The 23,623-nt window shown below is 41.8% G+C and overlaps 3 protein-coding genes across 23 annotated transcripts in view; 2 read left to right on the forward strand and 1 right to left on the reverse strand.

Annotated features, from left to right (window-relative positions):
- FGF2 (fibroblast growth factor 2) overlaps positions 1-10,254 on the forward strand; it is a 29,570-nt gene extending 19,316 nt beyond the window's left edge. The window contains exons 2-3 of the mRNA XM_061444307.1: positions 1,901-2,004; positions 9,886-10,254. Of these exons, the coding sequence (XP_061300291.1) occupies positions 1,901-2,004; positions 9,886-10,071 (290 nt within the window). The 3' untranslated portion in view covers positions 10,072-10,254. The remainder of the gene's footprint in view (positions 1-1,900; positions 2,005-9,885) is intronic.
- A 147-nt stretch (positions 10,255-10,401) lies between these two features.
- NUDT6 (nudix hydrolase 6) lies at positions 10,402-23,109 on the reverse strand. The gene is made up of 5 exons (XM_061464564.1): positions 22,950-23,109; positions 22,309-22,632; positions 16,889-16,944; positions 14,397-14,451; positions 10,402-10,962 (listed from the first exon to the last, which is right to left on the reverse strand). The coding sequence occupies exons 1-5, from the start codon at positions 23,107-23,109 to the stop codon at positions 10,574-10,576; spliced, it is 984 nt and encodes a 327-aa protein (XP_061320548.1). The 3' UTR covers positions 10,402-10,573.
- The window catches only part of AFG2A (AFG2 AAA ATPase homolog A), a 226,077-nt gene continuing 225,358 nt past the window's right edge, over positions 22,905-23,623 (forward strand). For all 21 annotated transcript variants that reach the window (XR_009741636.1, XM_061444184.1, XM_061444152.1 and 18 more), the window contains exon 1: positions 22,905-23,348. Coding sequence is in view for 20 of the 21 variants with exons in the window: in XM_061444184.1 (XP_061300168.1) it covers positions 23,108-23,348 (241 nt within the window). In the remaining variant the exon portion in view is untranslated. The remainder of the gene's footprint in view (positions 23,349-23,623) is intronic.

Here is a 23,623-nt window from a genome sequence, read left to right on the forward strand (position 1 = left end):
GCACCAGATGAGTTGTGTCCCTCGTTTGGACACCTGATGACCACATAACCAGTACCAGGTTGCGACATCTTGCATGTTCATTCCTTAGCTCATGCAGTTCTTTGGCAAAAGGCTTTTATGTCTGTATACATTCTAAGGAGGTGAGACGCTGTTTCTCAACTGCTCTACATTTTTGATGCCTGTGTTGCAATGATCTTGCTTCCTGTTACAGCTGTAGAGTTGCTCTTAAAAATTCCTGTTTAATAGAACTCTGGATATGAATCACGGTGTTGCACAAAAAAAGAGTACTCATGTGGGTTGCTTCTCCCTGCTCTGAGAGCTTTGCAGATGCAGATTTCACTGGAGGCCTCCCACATTAGAGGAAAACCGAAGGCTTTGGGGAATAAAATTTCTTGTGTTCTGCTGTTACTGAAATGGTTGTGTTTGATATCAGATTGAATTGTACTGCTTGTGCAAGTGGGCTCAGGGGGATGGAGCTGCAGGGAATGGGCCTGTATTTTCTGTGATGGAGGAGGAAGCTTCAGGCAGTCCAAAGAGCTCATATGAGCTGCTGTAATGGCCTTTTCCCTTTTTAAAGTCACATTTTATATAATCAAAGATAGGTTTTCAGAGGGAGATATTCTAAATTCCATTGGAGTAAAACAAGATCTTCTGTGAGGTTTAGGACAACACATACTTTGGTTACTTTTCCTTCTCTGCTTCTCCAGAAAAATAGCAGTTCTACCGCAGTGTTTAGATTTCTTTTGAGCCACAGACAGCTAAGTCATGTAGAGAGCAGAGGTATCTGGTGGATTTTTCTATGGCATTTGGTGTAGTCTTTATATTGTAGTATTCCCCATCCCCATCCTGTAGTATTAGTTAATGGATGAAAAACCTGAACTTTGTGGTACAGCATCACATGTATGCCTGTTAAGGTGAGACAGAAATGCAGTATAGATGCAACTTCCTAGCTCTACTGTTGTAACCACTTAAAGGCTTCATTCATTTGTTGTTTTGAATGCAACCATGTGAGCAATCAGGGAAGAAAAAATAAGGTAAAAAACAAATAGCTCTTCTGGATTTAGGTGGAGGCCACTTTGGGCTTGTATCTGTAGCTTGAAACAAGCCACAGGAAAAGGGAAAGCACTTGTGTGTTAATCTGAACTATTGCATGTGATTTGTGGCTAGAAAAATAGGTTTAGGCTTTGTGTTAATTCAAAAGCAGTAGTTGAAAGCTACGTGAGATGATATTACAGATTTTCAAAAAACTATGACTGGTCATTTTTTTTGAAAGTAATTGATTCAAATAAACCTACTTCTCATGTTCCTAACACTATTGTTTTTCAGTGGTGTTTGTATAACACCATTTTCTTGCGTCTTTGCTGTTCTCATCGACTTCTGCAATTGTTTCTGTTGGTTTATTCTAACCCATTGTTGGATGTATAATTGGCACTTTGCTGTTGAGCATTTAGTGAGTGATATGGTCCTGAATGGCCTTGATCACAGTCCAGGCTTGAGCCTCACCGAGGATCTAGCCCTGTAAAGCTGTGTGCACTCTGTGTCTGATACTGTTCTGTAAACATTAAGAAATATCTGCAAGAAAATTGCCATGAAAAATCTCCATTTCTGTGAGCAGTTGCCGGTGCCACACGTGGTCCTTGGAGGAATTATATGGGTTCTTCAGTTGCTCTGATGTGAAGATGGAAGAATATTGTTGTCAATTTGACAATAGGTACTTACTTTGTCATAAGCATTTTCTGTGATAAAAAATGCAATCAGAAAGTTTACTACTTTTGCTGCAAGCTGAAGCTCAGTCTTTCTTTGCGTGCAGGTTGGAAGCCATAGGCTTCACTGTCAAATGCTGAAATATAACAATGGCTGAGAAATTTTACTTTTGTCTTTTTTTTTTTTTTTCTCACAGTCAAACTACAACTTCAGGCAGAAGAACGAGGAGTGGTGTCAATCAAAGGCGTAAGCGCAAATCGTTTTCTGGCTATGAAGGAGGATGGCAGATTGCTGGCCTTGGTAAGCAGCGGCGTTTTAATGTTTATCTCTCGGTGTGTCTTACCTGTACTGGTGGGTTCTCTCCTCACTCTGTGTTAAGTAACCTCTCCTCCAGCAGGACTTACTCAGCTTCTCTGTGTGTGATTTATTTGTGCAACTTTTGTCTATTAGCTGGTCTATGAACTATGAGAAGATGGGAAATGTCTGCCCTCATTTAGCAGCTGCAAATTCATTTGGAATGGCCTCTCTGGGAGAGAAAAAGCATAGCGATCACGTATAGATGGGAATTACAAGAACAAATGAAAAATAAAGTGTCCCTCCCCTCCACCCCGAGGAATTTTTTCCTTTCAGTTTCTCATAAAGTGGTTGTAAACACCCTTTTAAAGTAGAAAGTAAAGCCATTAAAAAAAAAAAAAATTGTTTATGTTTCTGATAGTAATCTGTGCGTATTGTTTTCCCATTTTCTTCTTTTTATATAATCAAGTTTTTTTGTCATGTGTACTTCCAAACTAGAAAACTGGGAAGCAAAAAAAATTGAAAATGACAAGTTATGATAAAATATGATGTTAATATGATAAATGCTAATGATGATAAAATATATATATAAATGTAGATAAACTAGTCTTTAAAGAGACGAGTTTCATTTAAACTGTGTATTTTATTGGTATCAGCTTAATTTTTAACTGTGTTTTAATGTCAATATTTTTCGCAGACTCTGAAAGTTATTACAGTTGCCTAGAGCTAGATTATAAATTTGGAAGTCCCAAGAGTTGCAGGTTAGGTTCATTTTGCTGATGAGACATAGACACTGTAAATCTCTTATTCATATTTCTAACCTTCAATGAAGACAAACTTCTAGAACTACTAGAGCAGCAGTTTGTAATAATCCCAATGCTTTGGTATCCTGAGCGCAGCTCTGCTCAGCTCCTGTGCAAGTCACCACTGGTAACCAGGGTTCATAATAATGTGTATTCCTAACCCAGCTGAACTGCAGCTAATGCAGGACCCATGCTGAGGGCTGCAGGAATGACTTGCAGTTCCCCATGGTTCTGCTGAAGAGAAATCAGTCTGAGGGCAAACAAAACACTTGAGCAGTTTTACATGAGCAGGGATCCTGGCTCCTGGAGGCCTGTTTTGTTTATGCCTATGCATACAGTTAAAAAACCTGTTTCAAGTTACAGCATTATTTACTTCGATATTGTGTGACAGCTCAGTTGAAGAAAATGTGAGGAGTCCTTCACTGTGCTATTCTAGAATTAAGGATAATTGGGAATTTCCTGTGGTGCTGGTGTGGTGGCATTCAGCTTCCCGTTCAAATTGCCCTCCTTACCCTGAGCAACAGTGAATGGTCAAAACAGGGTGTTTAGCGCAGTTTGTAAAGTTATAAACACCAGGGGGTGTTTATATTTGGGATATCCAACCTACTGTTTTATGGTGGTTTCTGTTTGTAGAACATGCTGCCCTTGTACTACTTCCTACAGCTCTTAATTTTTGCTTTTTATAGGTGAAAACTCTCTAAAGATTCTGTTCTTCAGCCAGCCTAATAATACTTCTGCAATTTCATGATCATTTTCTGCAGCACAGGCAATGTTTTTTCCATCAGGATTTCTGTACTGTGACTCCCAACAGTGTGTGGCCAATTGTGCCTCAATTGTTCTGTTCCTATAAACGCATTCATGGAACTATTGCTAATTGCCAGCATTCCATTTTCAGTTTGAGCAGTGTTGTGTTTCAGTGGGAACTCTGAAAGAGCATACGATGGAAATCTTTGTGGTGAAGTGGTGTCGTCAGTGCACTTGAATTCGTATCTGCTGAAAACTTCAGTTATTTCTTTCAAAACATTGTGGAACTTTGATTCCTTATCACTATTCTGCCCTTTTTCTCATCTGTTTTTTTTTCTTCTTTTTTATTACTTTTCAGTGTTGAGGATTAATTTTCTTAGTGTCCTTCATTTGTAAATATATCAACATTTTCAAAATTCCCTCTGCAAATTATTATTCATTCCTGTTTTTCATCTAGTCATTTGTTGAGACCTGTCCTTATGGCTTGCTCTGAGTTGAGTTTTGCAAAATGATTTATTGCACAGGCAGCATATCACTGCTAGCACCGCTGATCCGCTGAAATGATATGGCTTTTGATTTAGCAGTTTCTTTTTTTCTGTTTACTAACAGACCCAGTTGTTTTGGTGGTGAGGTTATCTTCATCAGTTTGGTCACTGGAGGAAATAGCTGGTTAATGCAGCGTCAAAACCTTCCCCCAGGAAATGCTGTTTTAACTGCAAATATGTGGGCAGAAATGTATCTATTCCATCAGATTTTTAATGGAAGAATTGAAACATTCCCTTCTGATATGGCTCACTTTGACTTTCCAGTTTCACTTAATTATAGTAACAAAATATTATAGAATCACAGAATCATAGAATCGTTAGGGTTGAAAAGGACCTTAAGATCATCTAGTTCCAACCCCCCTGCCGTGGGCAGGGACACCTTATGCTAAATCATATCACCCAAGGCCTCGTCCAACCTGACCTTGAACACTGCCGGGGATGGAGCATTCACAACCTCCCTGGGCAACCTATTCCAGTGCCTCACCACCCTAACAGGAAAGAATTTCCTTCTTATATCCAATCTAAACTTCCCCTGTTTAAGTCTGAACCCATTGCCCCTTGTCCTATCACTACAGTCTCTAATGAAGAGTCCCTCTCCAGCATCCCTATAGGCCCCCTTCAGATACTGGAAGGCTGCTATGAGGTCTCCACGCAGCCTTCTCTTCTCCAGGCGGAACAGCCCCAACTTTCTCAGCCTGTCTTCATATGGGAGGTGCTCCAGTCCCCTGATCATCCTCGTAGCTCTCCTCTGGACTTGTTCCAACAGTTCCATGTCCTTTTTATGTTGAGGACACCAGAACTGCACACAATACTCCAGATGAGGTCTCACAAGAGCAGAGTAGAGGGGCAGGATCACCTCCTTCCACCTGCTGGTCATGCTCCTTTTGATACAGCCCAGGATACAGTTGGCTTTCTGGGCTGCAAGCGCACACTGCCGGCCCATGTTCATTTTCTCATCAACCAGCACCCCCAAGTCCTTCTCCACAGGGCTGCTCTGAATCTCTTCTTTGCCCAACCTGTAGCTGTGCCTGGGATTGCTCTGACCCAGGTGTAGGACCTTGCACTTGGCATGGTTAAATTTCATGAGGTTGGCATCAGCCCACCTCACAAGCGTGTCGAGGTCCCTCTGGATGGCATTCCTTCCTTCCAGGGTATCAACCGAACCACACAGCTTGGTGCCATCAGCAAACTTGCTGAGGGCACACTCAATCCCACTGTCCATGTCACTGACAAAGATGTTGAACAAGACCAGTCCCAGCACCGATCCCTGAGGGACACCACTCATTACTGGTCTCCAACTGGACATTGAGCCATTGACCACAATTCTTTGTGTGCGGCCATCCAGACAGTTCTTTATCCACCGAGTGGCCCACCCATCAAATTGATGTCTCTCCAATTTAGAGACAAGGATGTCGTGTGGGACAGTGTCGAACACTTTGCACAAGTCCAGGTAGATGACATCAACTGCTCTACCCCTGTCCATCGGTTCTGTAGCCCCATCATAGAAGGCCACCAGATTGGTCAGGCAGGATTTCCCCTCAGTGAAGCCATGCTGGCTGTCACCAAGCACCTTGTTGTTTTTCATGTGCCTTAGCATGCCTTCCAGGAGAATCTGCTCCAAGATTTTGCCAGGCACAGAGGTGAGACTGACTGGTCTGTAATTCCCCGGGTCATCCATTTTCCCCTTCTTGAAAATGGGGGTTATATTTCCCTTTTTCCAGTCGTCAGGAACTTCACCTGACTGCCATGATTTTTCAAATATGATGGCCAGCAGCTTAGCAACTTCATTTGCTAAGGACCCGCGGATGGGTCTCATCAGGACCCATGGACTTGTGTACGTTCAGATTTTTAAGATGGTCTCGAACCAGTTCCTCTCCTACAGTGGTCGCAAGGTCTTCATTCTCACAGTCCCTGCATCTACCTTCCAAGGCTTGGGTGGTTTGGTCAGAGCCTTTGCCAGTGAAGACCCAGGCAAAGAAGTCATTATGAGCTTCAGCCTTCTCCAAATCCTGTGTAGCCAGTTCTCCTGAGAGCTTCCTGAGGGGGCCTACGCTCTCCCTAGTCTGTTTTTTATTTGCTATGTACCTGTAGAATCCCTTCCTGTTATCTTTAATACCTCTAGCTAAGTTTAATTCTAACTGAGCCTTAGCTTTCCTAACCTGGTCCCTAGCTTTCCGGACAACATCCCTGTACTCTTCCCATGCCACCTGTCCTTGCTTCCACTTTTTATAAGCCTCTTTTTTCAATTGAATTTTCCTCAGGAGCCCCTTACCCATCCAAGCAGGTCTCCTGGCCTTCCTGCTGCACTTCCTTCTGGTTGGGATGCAACACTCCGGAGCTTGCAGCAGGTGACACTTGAATATCAACCAACAGTTTTGGGCCCCTCTGCCCTCTAGGGCTGTATCCCATGAAACCTTACTTAGCAGGTTCCTGAAGAGGCCAAAGTCTGCTCTTTTGAAGTCCAGGGCAGTGAGCTTGCTGCACGCTCTTCTCACTGTCCTGAGGATCTCAAATTGAAGCATCTCATGATCGCTGCATCCAAGGCTGCCCTGGAGCGTCACATTTCCAACAAGCCCTTCCCTGTTGGTGAGCACGAGGTCAAGCATGGCACCTCTCCTTGTTGGCTCCTCTATTACTTGCAGAAGGAAGTTGTCTTCTACACAATCGAGGAACCTCCTGTATTGCTTGTGCCAGACCATACTGTCGCTCCAACAGATGTCAGGGTGGTTGAAGTCACCCATGAGAACAAGGGCCTGCGAGAGTGAGGCTTTTCCTATCTGTCTATGGAGTGCTTCATCCGCAGGTTATGTTACAGAATGTGCTTGATTGTTTAATTTCATGAAGACATTTCTCAAAATTCCCCATGAAAGGAAGAATTGAACTTTGAAATTTCACAAGAAATAATTTGATATTTTGGGTATGACATGTTAGCTCTGTCTGTCATGCTTATGTGGTTTTGCTATGACCAGACAGGTGTTGCCAAACATGAAGGGAAATTCTACTCTCTTGATGTTATGGATTAAAATTGTGGTACAAGAATATTTGTGAGAATAACTTTCATTTACTGGCCCTTTCGTAGTTAGAAAGGGCTAAATACTATCACCACCTTTCTCGGGCCATACTCTATCTGCTGTGGTAGTCACAGGTTAACACGCTGGTTTCAGTTTTGAGAGTAAACAATCTTGAGGAATTTTAATTTGTAACTTGAGTCCAAAACGTAGTCAATTGGCACAATGTGATACTGAGGCAGATGCGGTTTGCACTGCAGAATCAATTGGTGGGTGGCATTTGGCCATGCAAATGAGGGGGGAAGAACCTTGTTGCAGGAAGTTGATGCTTGTTTTGGTCAGTTAATCTGCCCTGTGTGATTCACCCGAGGATTTTGGTTGTCATTACAGTTTGGCTGCTGTAAGTGGTGGCACACAGCAGGCCCTAGTACAAGCATGGCTGCTACCACCATTGCTAACACTAAAAACTCCCACACTCCACGTCCAAGTGTATTTTAAAACCCACTGATACCCAGGGCTTTTCCAGGCCCAAGGCTCACAGTGGCGGGTGCAGGACATTCTGCTCCTGCTGGACAGCAGTCCAGCTTCTGAAATGTTGCCTTGGGCAGATGCTAAAGAATACATAGTTCATGAAGTCTGAGCATTAAGTGACAATGCTATAACTTGTTACCTAAATATTCACTTTTTTACCAAAACATTTACATTGGCAATGTGCTGTAGGAAAACATTGGTGTCACGTATGCGAAGCGCATGGCACCTTTCAAAATATTTTTATGATCATAAGATGAATTTTTCTTTTTTCTTTCTCTCATTTTCTTTTTTCACCCTATTTTGATTATTTTTATAACACTCATAAATTGTCTGAAAACCTGTTTGAGGAATTTAATCTGTTTTACTTTTTAAACCACAGAGACATGAGGAAGGATGCATAAGTCTGATGCGTCTTTGAGTTGCCATTGTGTCTACTTTGTGGATTTAGTGCATAGAGACGGATGTGCAAATTTGCCTTCTGTCTGTATGTGGTGTCTTCATAGTGGCTGCTTAAGTTCACCAGAGGTGCACTGAAAGCCATTTAATTCCTGCTGGAGGTTGTAAAGATGTAGTTTCCACAGGTGCAAGGTATCTGATCTCTGTGCCCAGCTCCATGTATTTGAAAAGAAGGGGGATGTGTGCAAGTTCCCTGCAAGTTCCTGTGGTGTTGAACTTCTGCCATGTTTGTATGGGAGACAATAATTTCTCTTGCTTAAAGCACCAGTTCTGCAGGCAGGTTTACCACTGTGACTGCTACAAGAGCAACACTGTCCACATACAGGGGTTCTGCTGTTGCAAATATGCCTTGGGGTAGCTGCAGTTAACACCGATAGTCTTTCTCTTCCTATAGGATGAGATCTTACTTGGAGCTGTTTGTACATCTTCTTATGTTTTCAGTACAGAGGAACCGTGTGGTTTCCTGGTGGTGGATTTTGGAAAGTGAGTAAACTTTCCTGCTTTCAGTTGACTGTGAACAGCTATAAATAGTAACCATAGTTCAATCAGTTGTGTTTAAGTTCCCCAGGCAGCAACAACAATCCAGGAAAACCTGGGTGTAAAAGTCTTGCGACAGATAATACCTGTGTCAGGTTATCTTGCAAACAGAAACAGGATCATTTGAAAATGAAGACTCTTTACCCCCAGTATGGTCACCCCGAGGGAGCAGCGGAAAGTACACCACACTACAGTTGTTAATGGCAGACTTATGGGGGGCTTTTGAGTGTTTGTATGCAGTGAGTGTCTTCTCTCTGATGGTGATCAGATGTGGCATGTAAGAAAAGATGCACCTAGTCATGCCCTGTGTTGGTCTCCCAGCCTCCAGCCAGTTTCTGCTTTGGGGCCCTCTCAGCCAGGAAGTGGTTTTATCTGTTCAGTAAATTTCAGTTAATTTCTTTTCCATCAACTTGTCCAAAAGTGATTAAATCCACATGATCTGGGGAAACTGTACTTCCTCTTGTAACCCCACAGCTCAGCTTTGACCCACTGTTTGAAGAGCCACCCTCTTTTATTTTCATGTGTGAAGGCATGTTAATTCTGTGTAGGTGGAGTTGTATTTTGAAAACTTACTTCCAGAAGTAGAGTAACTTCACAGATGTACTTCTAAACACTAGTAGAGTATGCTTGGTCTCTCTGTGGAAGAAACCTGTGCCAGATCAGATCTTTTCTTAAAGCTTTGAGCTTTGAAAAGCCTTGAACAGACATAGGCTCACCAGCCTGTTTCCCAGTGCTGTAAATACAGACTTGAATTAGCTTTAGGGAAGTTAAACCTCAAAATTAGAAAAGAATAGGTAAAAGCTGCAACTTACCACAGGATTTATCTAACTGATGATAAGGTTGGTGTGAGGAAGGCAAGGGAAGGGCTGCCTTTTCTATTACATCCCACTTGTCTTTTTGGTTAAATAATAATCTAGGATGAGATGGCAAAACTACTGAGCTTTGGAAATCAGTAAATGCCAAGGGGCAGGGTTCTCCATTGAGTTGTCTAGATTTCAGATCAGAACAAAGAGTTACGTAATGAAACCAAACTAGAATATGCTTGGTCTGTGTCAAAGACAATCAACAAACCACAGTTAAAAAGTCCTCTTCTTGCAGGTGTGTTTAACAGTATTTTCACAGTAACTGTATCTCTCTTCAAATATGAAACATTTAATGTGAATTTCTTAAAACCAAACGTACTGCTAATTCATGTCGTTGGTAACAATCTGAAGAACTGCTTTGTGACAGAATATCAATAACCCTTTTCTTTTTCCCTTTTAGAAATGTGCAACAGAAGAATGTTTCTTTTTTGAGCGTCTGGAATCTAATAATTATAACACTTACCGATCCCGTAAATACTCTGATTGGTACGTGGCACTGAAAAGAACTGGGCAGTACAAACCTGGACCAAAAACTGGACCTGGACAGAAAGCTATTCTTTTCCTTCCTATGTCAGCTAAAAGCTGATTTCCATGGCAGATTCTGAGCACACACAACACATTACATGGAAGATGTCGAATTTCTTGGTCCTCTCTGAAATAGCAAAACCATAAGCAATTATTTGCTGAAATTCACTACTTTTGCAAATACCAGATTAAACCATGTTTCCTCCTGTCTTACATTGCTCTTTAAACCATTTGTGCCAGTGTGTGCGGAGGTAGAGTTACTTGGAAGATATTTTCAGGATCAATAATACTTCTGTTTTGTGCTAGATTATCTATGTAGGGCTGTTTTATTTGCCTTATGCTTACTTTACAGAGTAAAGGAAAACAAATCTGATGCACACTTACAGCAATATTTACCTTTAAAAATAATTTATATTTCTATAACTTGATAGAGAATAAACAATTACTTTCTAATAATTACCTAAAAAGAAATCCATGGATAATTTTGATATGATCTCTGTAACACTACAATAATAATAGTACTCCTAAATTATTACTGTAATGAAATGTGAAATGTATTGCTATCACATTATGCTTCTATAGGACTCAGGCAGCTCCCTGTGGTACAGTTTGTAGAAGAGGCCTGTAGAGACAGCAGGGAACTCTCTCATGGTGATATCAATCTTGTCAAAGCCCTCCCGGTATCCGTACAGTAAGAGTTTAGCTATATTGCTGGTGATGGGAGTAGCGAGTTTTGTCTGAGCAAGCTCACCAAGGTCCATCCACTCACACCTCACACACTCCTGCTGGCAGAAGCTAATGTTGAAAGAGGAGGGCTCCAGGCGACAGATGATGTACATATCCGACTTTCCGAAGGCTCCAGGATATTCATGTTGCTGCCGTATGCTTAGGATGGACTTGAACTCTGACTTGATGCCAGTCTCCTCAAACACCTCTCGAACTGCTGTGTCTCCTAGGTGAAAAGAGCAAACCTTACAGTACATATGAGAATAGCTCAACACTCTTAAAACCTCCTCAGTGTGGAAAATCTGTAACTCAAAGTGTTCTCTTTTCTGCTTCGTAAGCTGTTTGGAATGTCAGCCTATTTGTTTCAACACAAGGATAAGCTAATTTTTTGGTCACCGAACAAAACTAGTTGCTACACACTTTTCTTGTTTGTATCCCAGAAAATTATGAAAGTAAGAAACTTTGGTAATTCTGCAGAGGGTGTGGTTTTGAAACTGACATTCTCATGGCTGCTGGCTCTATTGTCTCTTAATCCAGGGCAGCATTGCACCCTCCTTTCAGCCTTTTGAATCTTGGTCCTCTCTGCCTCCTTGCCTCTGTCCAGTTTCAGGTTCAGACCAGGTGCAGCTGAACACCTGTACCTTGAGGAGACCACCTGATCAAATCCACTCCATTGTACTTTGCCACAAGGTGTAACAAAATGGGTAAAACTATGGCTTTAAGAAGGTGAAAGTTGGTGCTAGGTCTGTTTCAAGATGTAACTTAAAGTGTGCAGTGACATTTCAGATATGCCGTAATACCAGTATAGCACACAGCCAGTGCTTGCAGGAATCTGTGCTGCATGTGTGTGTGTTGTGCACATCAACTGAAGTGATGCAGGTGTCAGTTTTCTTCCTTATCAAAGGAACCCTAACTTCAGGGGCTTAAAAGGTAAGAAAAACTTAAATTAAGGAGCTCAAATAAGACGTTTTCTATTCCACTTATTTTCCCAAAGTCTGCAATTCCATTGTGGTCAAGTCAAATCCTACTCGCTGGGGTAGGTAAAATACTGGTAGGTAAAATATTAGCTTTTTCTGATTCTATGTAAACTTCTTCTTGTGTCTTGTTTGAGTGGTGAATGCATGTAGCTGTTCTGTGATGTTCCCTGCTTCTGTTAGTTCATTTCAGTGTGGAATGAGTGTGCTGGCTTACTTCAAACACAAAATAAGTTTTAAGAGAACTTGTATTCGCCTTCCTGTGGAAGCTCATGTAGCGACGTCAAGAGGTGAACAGAGCAGGCAAGCATTTTAAGGGGTAGTTTCAAATACTGGAAATAATGTGGACATACATTGGCTAGCAACATATAAACCCATTTATCTAGCAGAGGCCAGTCAGCTGTATGTGAATGGCCCCAAACCTGCACATCCTGCTGCCTCAGCTCAACTTTCACCTTGTGGTAGAAGGAGCTGCATACACCAGGTGTATAGAGGTCTTTGTGGGACTGGAAGTCCATTAATATGCAGTGTCTCCTAACATTTATGTTTGTGACTTCATTACAGTGTTAATTAGTTAAAAGGCACCTGCATATGGGGAAAGACACTCATTCACCATGACTGACCCTTGGAGAGGCTGCAACCCTTTGGTTTGAAAGAGTAGGTTGCAAAGCAAACTGCCTGTGGCAAGTGGTTTTATTATTAGTCAAGGGGCTGTATTACACAGGAGTGGTCGAAGAAGGTAAACAGCTGAGATTGTGAGGAATGCTGAGGCAGGCTGTGGTTAAGATAAATGAAATAATTAGAGATTTCACTTAAGCTCTGAGCTTTGCTTTTAGATAGTGTGTTTTCTGTTTCCCTTTTATTTAAATGTGTGTGTATATCTATAAAATATAAAAATATATATAATGACAGTTAAGCTAGAAGAAACTAGGGCTTGAGTTTCAGAAATATTCAAATACAAAGATGCATGCACTTTCCTTAATCCGCATTAAGAAACTATTCAGGTTAGTTGCATGAGTAGTACTCATAAAGTAGGCAGCCATGTATTTTGTCACTTCATATAAACACAGGATCTTCAAGCATTTTAACTGCCATTTGCAGTTATAATTTGAAACTTGGTCCCTTGAATGACTGTGAGTTTATAAGGTTTGATGTAAGGATAAAAAGGGGAAAATTAAGTTCTATTGTATTTTTATGCTTCACTAATTTATATCTTCTTGTAGTATTAACATGTGATGTAGTGAATCATAACTTGTACTATGGTATAGTTTAGTAGTGGCAGGAGGGCAGCTGTAAGAGGTTTGTTTCCTCCCAGGCCTTTCTCAATGATTGTATCCAGCCTCCAGCCATCACCTCACCTGCTACTTGAGGGGTGGCCACTGCCTTACTCAGCAGCAGTGCTCCTTGGGGCGAGCTCTTGACAATGCTGGCAGTTTTCTCTTCCCTCAGTACAAAAATTCCTATCTCCTGGCCTAGAGCCAAGCTCTGTCACTAGAAGTGAAAAGGAGCCTGGCCAGACAACAAATTCTTATGAAAACATGAATCCATTGCACTATGGTATGTGTATTTGCATTGTCAAGAAAATAATTCTGATTTCTGTTGTCCTGTTTGACAAAAAGACTTAAAACATAACTCATGACTTACGAAAATTACAGCTCAGCCATACCCTGCTAACTAGAAACTCTCTCCATGTATTGAAATAATGAGCTGGAATACTGTTCCACCTTTTGTTGTAGAAGTCTGAAAAACAGTAGGTATTTCTAAGGTATAAAATGGTAGAAACCTGGGCTTGATACCTAATTTGCTAGAGCTGCTATACTGTTCTGGGCAACATTTTTGAGTTGCTGGAAGAATAAATTCCTATCTGAATCCTGCTGTGGGGCTAAATGAATGTCAGCAAAAATAACTTTAGAAAACAGGAGCTACCTAGTAACTGCAGTGTAAGTTAGGAATGAACTAGTCTGTGGATCGTAATTTTAAGGGGTGAGATACATGGAGAAAAAGCACAATTTTCTGTCTCTTCACAAACACCCTTGTTCATTCACCTTTGAACTGACCTGTGCCACACTGGTAAGAAATTACAGGTTTCCTCAAAGAAGCCTTGTTTTTAACACAGAAGCACCCTATGTCTCTGGTTGAAAGTAGGTGCCCACAACACCAAGGTGCTGCATTTGACTCTGGTCCTGTGTCAAAGAGCTCACAGTCTAAACAAACCAAATGAACAAGGCTGGAAGGAAGGAAGTGTGTTTATTTCTGTTTTGCACATAAAAAAAAAAAAAAAAGTTGGAAATTTTTGGTCATTCCCTCATTGAGCTCACTGCCCTGGATTCCAGTGGGAGCCAAGAGATCGCTGGTTCAGTTTTATTTGGGTTACATCCTGATTACCTTAATCCTCTGCACTTTTGGCTTGCATTACAGCATGTTAAACAGCCTACCAAAAATAAGCTGGCTTCAAGCACTTAATTAAGAGAAGAAGGCATGGAAAAGGGTAGATGTTACAAATGTAAAACTTCTCTGCCCTGCACATAACGTTACCCCATTACCATTGAGGTCACAGGACCACTTCATCTCTTCACCAACTCAAAGCAGTGATTTGCCAAAGGAGTGATGTGGGTCACAATGTATTTCAGTCCTGTTCATGTCTCCACAATTCTGTTAACACATGACCTGTTATCCTAGGACTTACCAATGTCTTCGCCTGGATTAGACAGACCTCCTGGAAATTTCCACGCATCTGTAGTCTGTATTGGAGGAAAAAAAGTATTACTGAAGCCTGTGTTGTACTCCCTAATATGAAGGAGACAATTAACACATGACTTTCTGAAGTTGCAGTATTCTAATTACAAACATCAGTACAGCTTTACATAGGAACTTCTTTGTTCATGTTAATGTGATGACCAGCGATACCTACAGTCTGTATGAAATATTGGAACTAAACATCTACTGATTGAAAATAAAAACTGTCTAACAGTCATTAGACAACATTGCTGCTAGATAACTAGAGTAGTTAGGTATTTAAAAAGAAAAAGCTGCTATAGATTATATAATCTTGTATTTAATCACTAATGTATTCCACTTCCATGGTTTTGGCTTTTAAAAAATGTATATATATTTAATCTTACAAAAAGGTATTATGATTGTAGTACTGTTTTATATTGCACTGGCTTTGACATGCCTTTGTGTGTCTGTAATAACCATGTAGCGTAACTTTGTCATTTGTTTTCATGGAATATAGAAACTGATGCTTTGTGTGTGACTTATATGTAGAAGCATTTATTCAGTTGCAATAAAGTTCAGTACCTAAAACAGAATGTGAAGTGTAGACTTGGTGCTGTTACTGATAGTGGTCAACGAGTCCCAGTTCCTACACCTCCTGCAATTGCACTAAGATTTCTAGGCTCTACCTTTCCATCCATATACTATTCTTTTTATTTCTTTCCTTCTTAAAAGTTTATGTAGGAAGAAGGTAACCTTCAACTAGAAATAAACACAGTAAAAAGCTACACTGGCCAAAAAAAATAAAAGGCGTCTTTTCTTGTACGTGCAGCATGGAGAGGGAAGTTGTTGTTTTCCAGTGATTTGAAACCCCGACTACATTGGAAAAAGGTTGGTTGATTTTTAGGTTTTTTTTCTGTGCGCTTTTAGCAGGCTTGGATAGGAATTTAAAGTAAAGGGTTAAAAATAGTGCAGCTGGAAAACACATATAGTTGTCTACTGGCTTTCAGCTTTGCTTTCAGTTCCTGGAAATCTTTGTGTGCTGTGGAATTGTCCTTTCATGATTAAACCCAAACAGCTCTTAGAATTCTACTAGCTGTCCAATTTTATTTTTTTTCAAAGCTTTTAGAACATCATTTGTACTAGAAGTCACCATTTCAGGGGAATTGTTCATTTTGCAGGGGAGAATGGAGAAGAGTGTTGGAACAGACAGTGAGAACCATCTGAGCCAATTTGCTTGCATCGAGGTATTATATTTGCTCACAGCACAGGCAATGTATGGGCATTCACAGACTCCAGGTTTTATACTCAATTTTATCGAGTCACTAAGTAGAGCTGTAAAGAGCAGAGTTGGAAACAATCACTTTTTTTCCTTTCACCTATTTCCCTCACTGTAGTGTCAGCTTTCTTCCAGAAAGGTAGGCTGGAATAGCTGACCTGGAACATAGCCATCCCACTTTCCAGAATGAGCTGGAGGGAAAGGGCAGTGCCAGACTTGTCCTCCTGTGTTCTGGGGCCAGAGCCTATGGAGGTAATGCTGGCAAGTACGGAATCAGACCTCGAACCTGAATGGAGCATTCAATGCCTTCCTGCAAAACGGAATAGAAGTACCTGCACTTAAAATGGTTATGCGTGAGCTTTAACAAAATCAGTATGAAGAAGTTAAACGTTAAGCCATCTGGGCTTAAGAAACTACTCTTTCCTTCTGAATGTGCAATTTCACCATGTTGTATGACTGAAACAAGTGATTAAGGCACTTTTTTATTAAAGTTCATTAACTGTGTTGTAATTACCAGTTAACTGAAGTCACATTTTGTGTCCTGAGAAGAAATGGTGCCATATTAAACCCAGGTTAGCCTGATAGAAGCTGGAGACATTACCAGCGATGGATACCGGGCTGCCTCAGGCCACATCACACAACCCACCCTCACCACACTAGTATACTCTGGTTTGACATTCTCAGCAGCGAGGTCAAGCACTTTCAGTTGTGAGAAATTGATCATCTTTACACCTGCAGTACTGAGGTAGTCTCCAAGCCATGGCCAACCATGTTATTGCATATTTAAAGCCATAGATATGCCTGGAATTTTCAAAACCAAACAGAATCTGAACCCTTTTCCCGAAGTGTGCTTCGAGCCATAGGGGTTTCCAGAGGGCTGCACAGTATCAGGGACTCATGGGTCAGTTACAGGAGAAAACAAAAAGCAGAGAGGATACTTTGTTCTGTTAATTCAATCACCAGCTATAATTAACAACAAAGCCACTGGTTTTCAAAGTCCGATTTTTATTTTTTTCCTTCAAATGCAATACAACAATCTGTTGATAGATGTGTTCCAAGACATTAGTCAAAGTAATTTCTAACTCTCACAATTTTGCACTGGAATAAAAATATTTTTGTTTTATACTACAGAGCTGGCTTCTCTAAATGAACTTCTCTATTTTATAATCCTGTAACAAACTTACCTTATTTCTGTCTTGTACAACCAACACCTTTCCAGTGCTTTCATGTAGGACAGCACCTAGTAGAGAGATAATATTGGAAAAAATGTGGTGTTAAGGTAACTATGTTCAATCTTAACCACCCTAATTAAACATGTTTTGATAAAGCATGACAACCCCCTTGCTTGTACCGTTAGCAAGATTTTTATAGATGAATAGCAGAAAGTGGTTTGTCAGTGGAAAACTGATACACAGTAAAATACAAAAAAAGGTTAAGTACCCTGTAGAAAAAAAAAAACAAAGTTAGTAGCAGCAAGATAAAGACTTCCCACATTTAAGTTCCAGATTAGACAGGAAATTAAAAGAACAGTTTGCTTGTGCTAATATTATCAGAACGAAAGAAGGCGAGATCAAGACACCATCAAAATAACCTAGCAAAGCTGCCTGCTTCAGCAGAGCTGTGCCTGCAGGATTGCTCAAATAACAGAAATTGTTCCAGTGACTCCGGCTGGGTGACCATGATGGGCATGAACTGTTCTCCAGTGAAATTCATGACAAAACTCCTGCCTGCTGTAGTGAAGATTTGAGGGTTTTCTCATTAATAACACACAAGCTTTAGTACTTGGTGGGCTGACGGTACTGGTAACATTCTAACTGGTTAACTATCTATGTACTCATACTGTACTGCCCAGCTAACAACTCATGATAGTAACTGCGTAGTAATCTGAGTCAACTTGTTAATCAAAAAGCATTGCTTCCAAGTGTGAAAGTGACACTTCCACTTGATAAAAAAAAAAAAAAAAAAACTAAAAAAAACCCAACAAACCGAATCAGGATGTATGACTGAAAAGTTCAGCTTTTCCTTGTGTGCTCATGGTCAGCCCATGACTTTCTCCAGCAGATTACAAGTTCTCATTTTTCTGACCCAGGTGCTTTCATGTTTAGTCATCCTGTCACACTCTTTGGTCATACTTTAAAAATTCCTTCCCTTTAAAACACATATTTTTCTCAGATTTGTTGAGTAGAATGAGCACTGTGGTAGTTTCCCAGGCTCTCTTCCACATCAGTCATGCATGGGGTTCAAATTAGTAATTAACAATAAAAAAAAATGCTTGTTATTTTACAGCAGGAGCAAGAGTACATGGTCACATCTGTGATGATGTATGCATTTAAAATGCTACGGGAAGTATTTCCACAGAAGGGAATTATCAAGGGATGAGTGTCCAGCTCGAAACATCCTCTGTTTTTTAATAATACATAGCAGGCTTCTGTGGAGGAGGATTATTTAAAAGATGAAATACCAATCTTCCTTCAAGATATGTCAGAGGATGTGCTTTAAGAGGGTAGTCATGCATCTGCCTCCCTGTGGCTTATGACTTTATGATTTCGTTCCTCCATAAATGTTTAGCAGTGTCCAGGTTCAAGAACTGTACTGATTAAAAGCAGGGGTGACTTTGATGCATGCTGCAATTACAAGGATTATATTCTAGAAAAGCTGTTCTTCAACTAAATGGTTTGCTGAGACCAAGGAGGACTGCTGAAGACAGGAAACTACACTTTGAATCAAACAAAACAACTTTTTGTTTCCGCTGTTCCACAGAAATCAGTGCCTGTTAATGTAATTTTTGGCAGTGAAATTCTCTATGAGATGACAAAAGTCTCTGCTAGACGATACCGAAATCCAAAGCAAGAAGAAAGGAAAAACACTAGGATTGGCTGTCTTGTCTCATTTTTCTCAGGAGTCCCTCAGCTGAATCAACGTTAGAATCTTAGGTAGAATCAACGAGATCAGACATCCACTACAGGCTCTGGACTGCAGCTCTAAAAGCTCCCCTTCTTGCTACAAATGTGCTATCTGAAGCTTTAAATCATCCAACAGCAGGAGGACTTTCTGGAAAGGTTTATGCTTGTGACCTAACCAAGTAATTACTATTATAACACTGCTTTGTTTTGAATGTTCTATTTTGGGAAATAGGTAAGAAAATTATTTAAAAAAAAATCCTTTAGACAACTCTAGAAAGCATGTACTGGAGGGGAAAAAATACCTTCATTCTACCTGTTCTATTTGTCACCAATGTCAGCTTGTATGAAGATGCTCGGCATTGAAAAGCATTTGTCATCGAAGTAATGAGCACACACATGACTGCTTGCATTGTAAATGGCAGCAGACAGGAATAGGTATTACTTTGTAAAACAACTTGGGAACTGCTTTTAAATCACTTTTGATTCCTTGGACCATCATAACCTAACTCCAGCTTCCTGTACAATCTGACATTTATGCAGCTGCGTATTTTACACCCTTTCTTAAGTAACAGGACTGTCCAAGGCTATCACCTGACTGTGTGTGTGGATACTTTGTTTCAACAACTAGATTTAAAGTAGGTAGCACTGAAAGTAACAGCCACATCCTAAGGCTCATATTACATGCAAGGGAGAAGAGAGTGACTTTTATTTTTCTTCCTCTCCTTTTACTTTCCTTCCTCAACTTGTCTTCCTATGCCATTGTTACGCAGTATATTAACTTAATTAAACTTAAATAAAGTATATTATTATAAACACATAACTTTCTGGATGGCAGACCAGTTCCTCCTAGGAGGTGGAGAATTTTGGAAATGTTTTTCAAAAACTTCTTCATTATTTCATACACAGGAAGCTTTTCTGTACCTTTACATATCTGGAAAATCCTGACGCCTACAAGTGGACACAGTAAGTTAGAGTTAGCTGGAAGACACATCACATATTCCACTACTTCTAAACAATAACGGCTGAGCCCAATGAGTAACGTTTGCTGCTTACTGCTTGGTGACTCTGATCTAGTCTGGCAAAATATGACCTGACCTTGCTTATTCACACCTTTGTCATCACTTGGCTAGACCATGCTGAGGCACTAGCCCTGGCGGCACAGCATTTACCATGAGGGAAACTCCAGACAGGATGAAAACCAGCTGCTGGTCTACTTGGCAACATGGACTTGCTACCTGCTGTCTGCTGCCTGGGCTGGCATCCCGTAGGTTGGCAAACCACACTCAACATCCCTGCCTTTTACTTTCAGGATGAGCAAGGGACTAAGTGCTGTATTTAATTGATCTGCCACAGCTTTGAGATGAAGCTTCTCATCAGCAAATTCGCTGCATAGGCTTTCTAAAATCCCATTTTTTGTTCAGCAAATAAAAAAGCCTAGGGTTTGGCACACACACACACACACTAAATACACACATTTAAGTAATTTAATTTTGTTAAAAAATTATTTCCTTTAAATGTTTCAATAAAATAAATTAAAAGTAGAACTTCCACTACAAAAGGCTCTCACTCCTGAATGATAATTTAATAACAGTATGCCAGGTGTTATCCACACTGCTTAGTGTATCCCTGGGATGTGTTCCAGAACCACCAAGAGTGAGTGGAACAGAAGAAACCCCAAAATACTGCAGTTGTTACTTCACACACAGAAATCTGTTTTTTTACCTGCCTAAATGTCTTCCTTAAGTCTTTAACGCTTTTAAAGAAACTCCCAATAACGAATAAGAACCTACAGGTCTGGAAAGTGATTGCAAAGAATACATACATTATACATTGTGCAAATCTTAAATCTGGGCAATAAATTATGAAATCCATATACCTGCATTTATGCAACTTTTTGTTCCCTCAAAGTTTTTCCTACTTGCAGATGTTTCTATGCGCAAAATATTTCAACATACAACAGCAAATTATGCTCTGAAAGGGCATTTTTCATGTTTTCAAATGTTTAGAGTTTCTCAAACTTACGATTTTTCTTATATTAAGTCTTTCCTGACAACTATCAGGGTCAGAACCATCTATTACACGATTTTCTTCTAATTCTTTCAGTTATGCAAACTCCGTCAGAAAAATCCCCTTTCAGTTAAGTCTTGTCTCCCTGAACATGCAAGTTACAACCATAAGGAGTAACACGGTGCTTTTGCTAGAATGCATTATCTTACTGGCATTTAATGATGCATATTTTAATGGTGAGGTTTTCATACCTCAGGAAAACACGCTCTAACATGTTAACTGAAAAATTCCAGGCCTGTCTTCGGCTTCTACCCTGACCTCTGCTGGCGGTAATTGAAAAATCACAATACCCCTAGTAGTAGAGCTGTTTTGTAATTGAAAGCTTTGTTTTTCCAAACTTTACTTTCACCTGACCTACTGCTACATAGAATAATCCAGCTTTTGCAAGTCCTTCCTAACTAGATTTTTCAAATTGCTGTTTATGGGTCTTAACAGCACTTGGTGAGGAATTAACATCCCACAGCGTCCCTGCAAGCCAAGGATAAATGAGTCAAGGTTGTAATGGGAGAGGTTTGCTGTCCCTCTGCTGTATCCACTCTTTACCTGTACATGAGGGGCCCAAACCAACCTCCAGTTTACAGGACATTACTAAATGATAGAACTGGTAGTAATATTCCTGTGGAAGCCTGCTGGGAAGGAGGACAAAACCATTCAAATTTGGTGAAGCACAGTTCAAGTTGATTGTATTTTTGGCTCATCATCAGTTCCTTTTACTGTGATGTATTAAAAAAAAAAAAAAGGTGTTGGTGGGGAAACCATCTTATTTAGTTCCTTGGGAATCATATCAGTTTTTTGAGCAAATCCTTTTCAGCTGTGGTGTGGTTGCGGGAGGTCCAGATGGGTAACAGCATGGTATTCAGATGTTTGTTTGTGAAATATACTTATTTGGGTTGTGGACTTCTAGGTCCAGCTTAGATCAGCTTTTAGGCCATTGTAATTTAGGCCAGTGGTTGTGCCAGCCCCTGAAGAACCGCTGTTGGGTCAATTTTGCCCTATTTACAGACCTTAACTTGAGCATAGTTTAGGCAGATGCACATATTAAGCATCTATAGAAAGGAGAGGGAGCAGAGAAGCAATTTTTTTCTGATAAGTTTGTAGTTACATTTTTGCTTTTAAAAACCTGTTTGAACCTTGAAATCCTACCTCTCTCATCTGCTAGGTGAAAGCCACGATATGCTTCTCAAAATGGTGTTTAAAAACAATATTCCTGAATGAAAATTGAAAGCATCAGCAACACATTTTCTTCTCCCTGAGCTATTTATATATAATTTTCTCAAACTGGAGTTCTCTTGAGACACCTCTCACTTTAGCAGCCTGTTTTTAGCAATATGCCCTGTCATACAGGCACATTTTTGGCAGTGTTCAAGGCCAGCCTGGATGGGGCTTTGAGCAGCCTGGTCTTATGGAAGGTGTCCCTCCCTGTGGCAAGGGAGTTGGAACAAGATGATTTTGAAGGCCCCTTCCAACTCAAACCATTCTATGATTCCTGAATGACACACTTCAGTTTGTAAAGTTACCCGAGCAGTAGGCAGTTGTTTTCCATGTGCTTGTTGTGCAGATTGTTTCCTACTGAACCTGTTCCCAGAGGCTTGTTCATAAAGCTGTTTGTGGGCGCAACCACTTTAGTCACTAACCTGCAACTCCCAGCTGGTGGGTGGCGTACCCCGGCAGCCTGCTGGGCCCTTCTCCCAGCCATAGGGTCAAGGTGGATGAGCCCTGCTCAGCGTGGTGGAAAGTAAAGCCTTGTGAAGCGGCTGCTGCCGCAAACCCACTCTGGAAAATGGGAACATGCAGCCAGACAGCAGTGCAGCCTTCCTCCCGCCACTGGGCCACAGCACCTGCAAGAGAAAGTGAGCAGCGGAGGCTGAAAGCCACCGCCGCCTGAGACGCCCCTCGCAGTTGCTCCTTCTGGTCGTAAACCGCACCGCACACAACGGATTGGATTAATGCGTCAAAGTCTGTATTTTCACCTCATTTACCGCTGGTCAAACTACCATAGGTGTGAGAAATGTGCCAGCGGCGACAGGTGGAGAGGCTGCCAGCTTGGCATTTTAAGCAGTAAATTTTGGTGTCAACACATAAAATAGGGGGATTTACGTTGGGATATGCCTTAAGGCACAGGAAACCGCATCTTTCCTCCCTTCAGCTGCCTCTGCCGACACCCCTCACCACACGACCACGGCTATGCGTGCGTGAAGGTGAGCTCACGGCTCATGGGAAGACTCGCTGCCCCCCTCCCCGCCCTGCCCCCCCGAGGCCCCCGCCCGGCACTTGCCGCGCAGCCATCGCCCGAAGATGGCCCGCTCCAAACAGAGAGGCTGACTCAACTCCGCCAAGTTCACGCTCACCCCCCCGAACTTATCCGGCCGCGCCTGCAGCCCCGCCAGAGCAGCCCAGCCCCGCGCACGGTGCAGCGCCCGCCACGGCCTCACCATGGCGCTGCGTGGGGCTGAGCCGGACGAGACGAGGCCACCCCATGGGCGGTGCCGGCCTCTGCTCCCGGAAGCGCTCTGCGACAGCTGGCGGGGCAGCATGGCCGCGTCTTCCAGAAGGAAGAGTAAGGGGCGGCCGGTCCCAGACAGCGGTGGCAGCGATGGCTCTCCGCGCGCCGTTCCCCTTGACGCTGCCGAGGGCGGGCCGCTGGTGCTGGGGGTCTCGGACGCCGTGGAGGCAGGTACGTGAGTGCTTGCGACGGGGACGTGCCAATATCTGACCCGGGCGCCGGGCTGAGGGCGGCTCGTTTAAAAATGAGTCCCTGCAAAACTGCGCTCGCATGGCTGCCAGAGCGAGCCCGGGCCCCGGTGGCAGGGTTCTAGCGGCTGCCTGGTCCTCTCACGGAGACGGGCCTTGCGGGAAAGTGAGGCTTTCTCGGGCAAGGTCGGCTGAGCCCCGTGTAATGGATTTTGTTTGTAGTTTTTTTTGTTGCTTCTTGTTAGTTAAAACGGGATG

Source organism: Pezoporus flaviventris, unplaced genomic scaffold (assembly GCF_033815535.1).
Source record: "Pezoporus flaviventris isolate CSIRO_AGI_PZ_B2104156 unplaced genomic scaffold, CSIRO_AGI_Pfla_v1 ptg000002l, whole genome shotgun sequence".
NCBI lineage: Eukaryota > Metazoa > Chordata > Aves > Psittaciformes > Psittacidae > Pezoporus > Pezoporus flaviventris.

What these genes read in the sequence shown, in the direction of transcription:
- NUDT6 (XM_061464564.1), bottom strand. Translation starts at nt 23,109, where the DNA reads ATGGTGAGGCCGTGGCGGGCGCTGCACCGTGCGCGGGGCTGGGCTGCT. An exon ending in CCACCAGCTGGGAGTTGCAG is followed by an intron (nt 16,945 to 22,308) that starts GTTAGTGACTAA and finishes TCTCTCTACTAG; the next exon opens with GTGCTGTCCTACATGAAAGC. An exon ending in TTGTACAAGACAGAAATAAG is followed by an intron (nt 14,452 to 16,888) that starts GTAAGTTTGTTA and finishes CCTCCAATACAG; the next exon opens with ACTACAGATGCGTGGAAATT.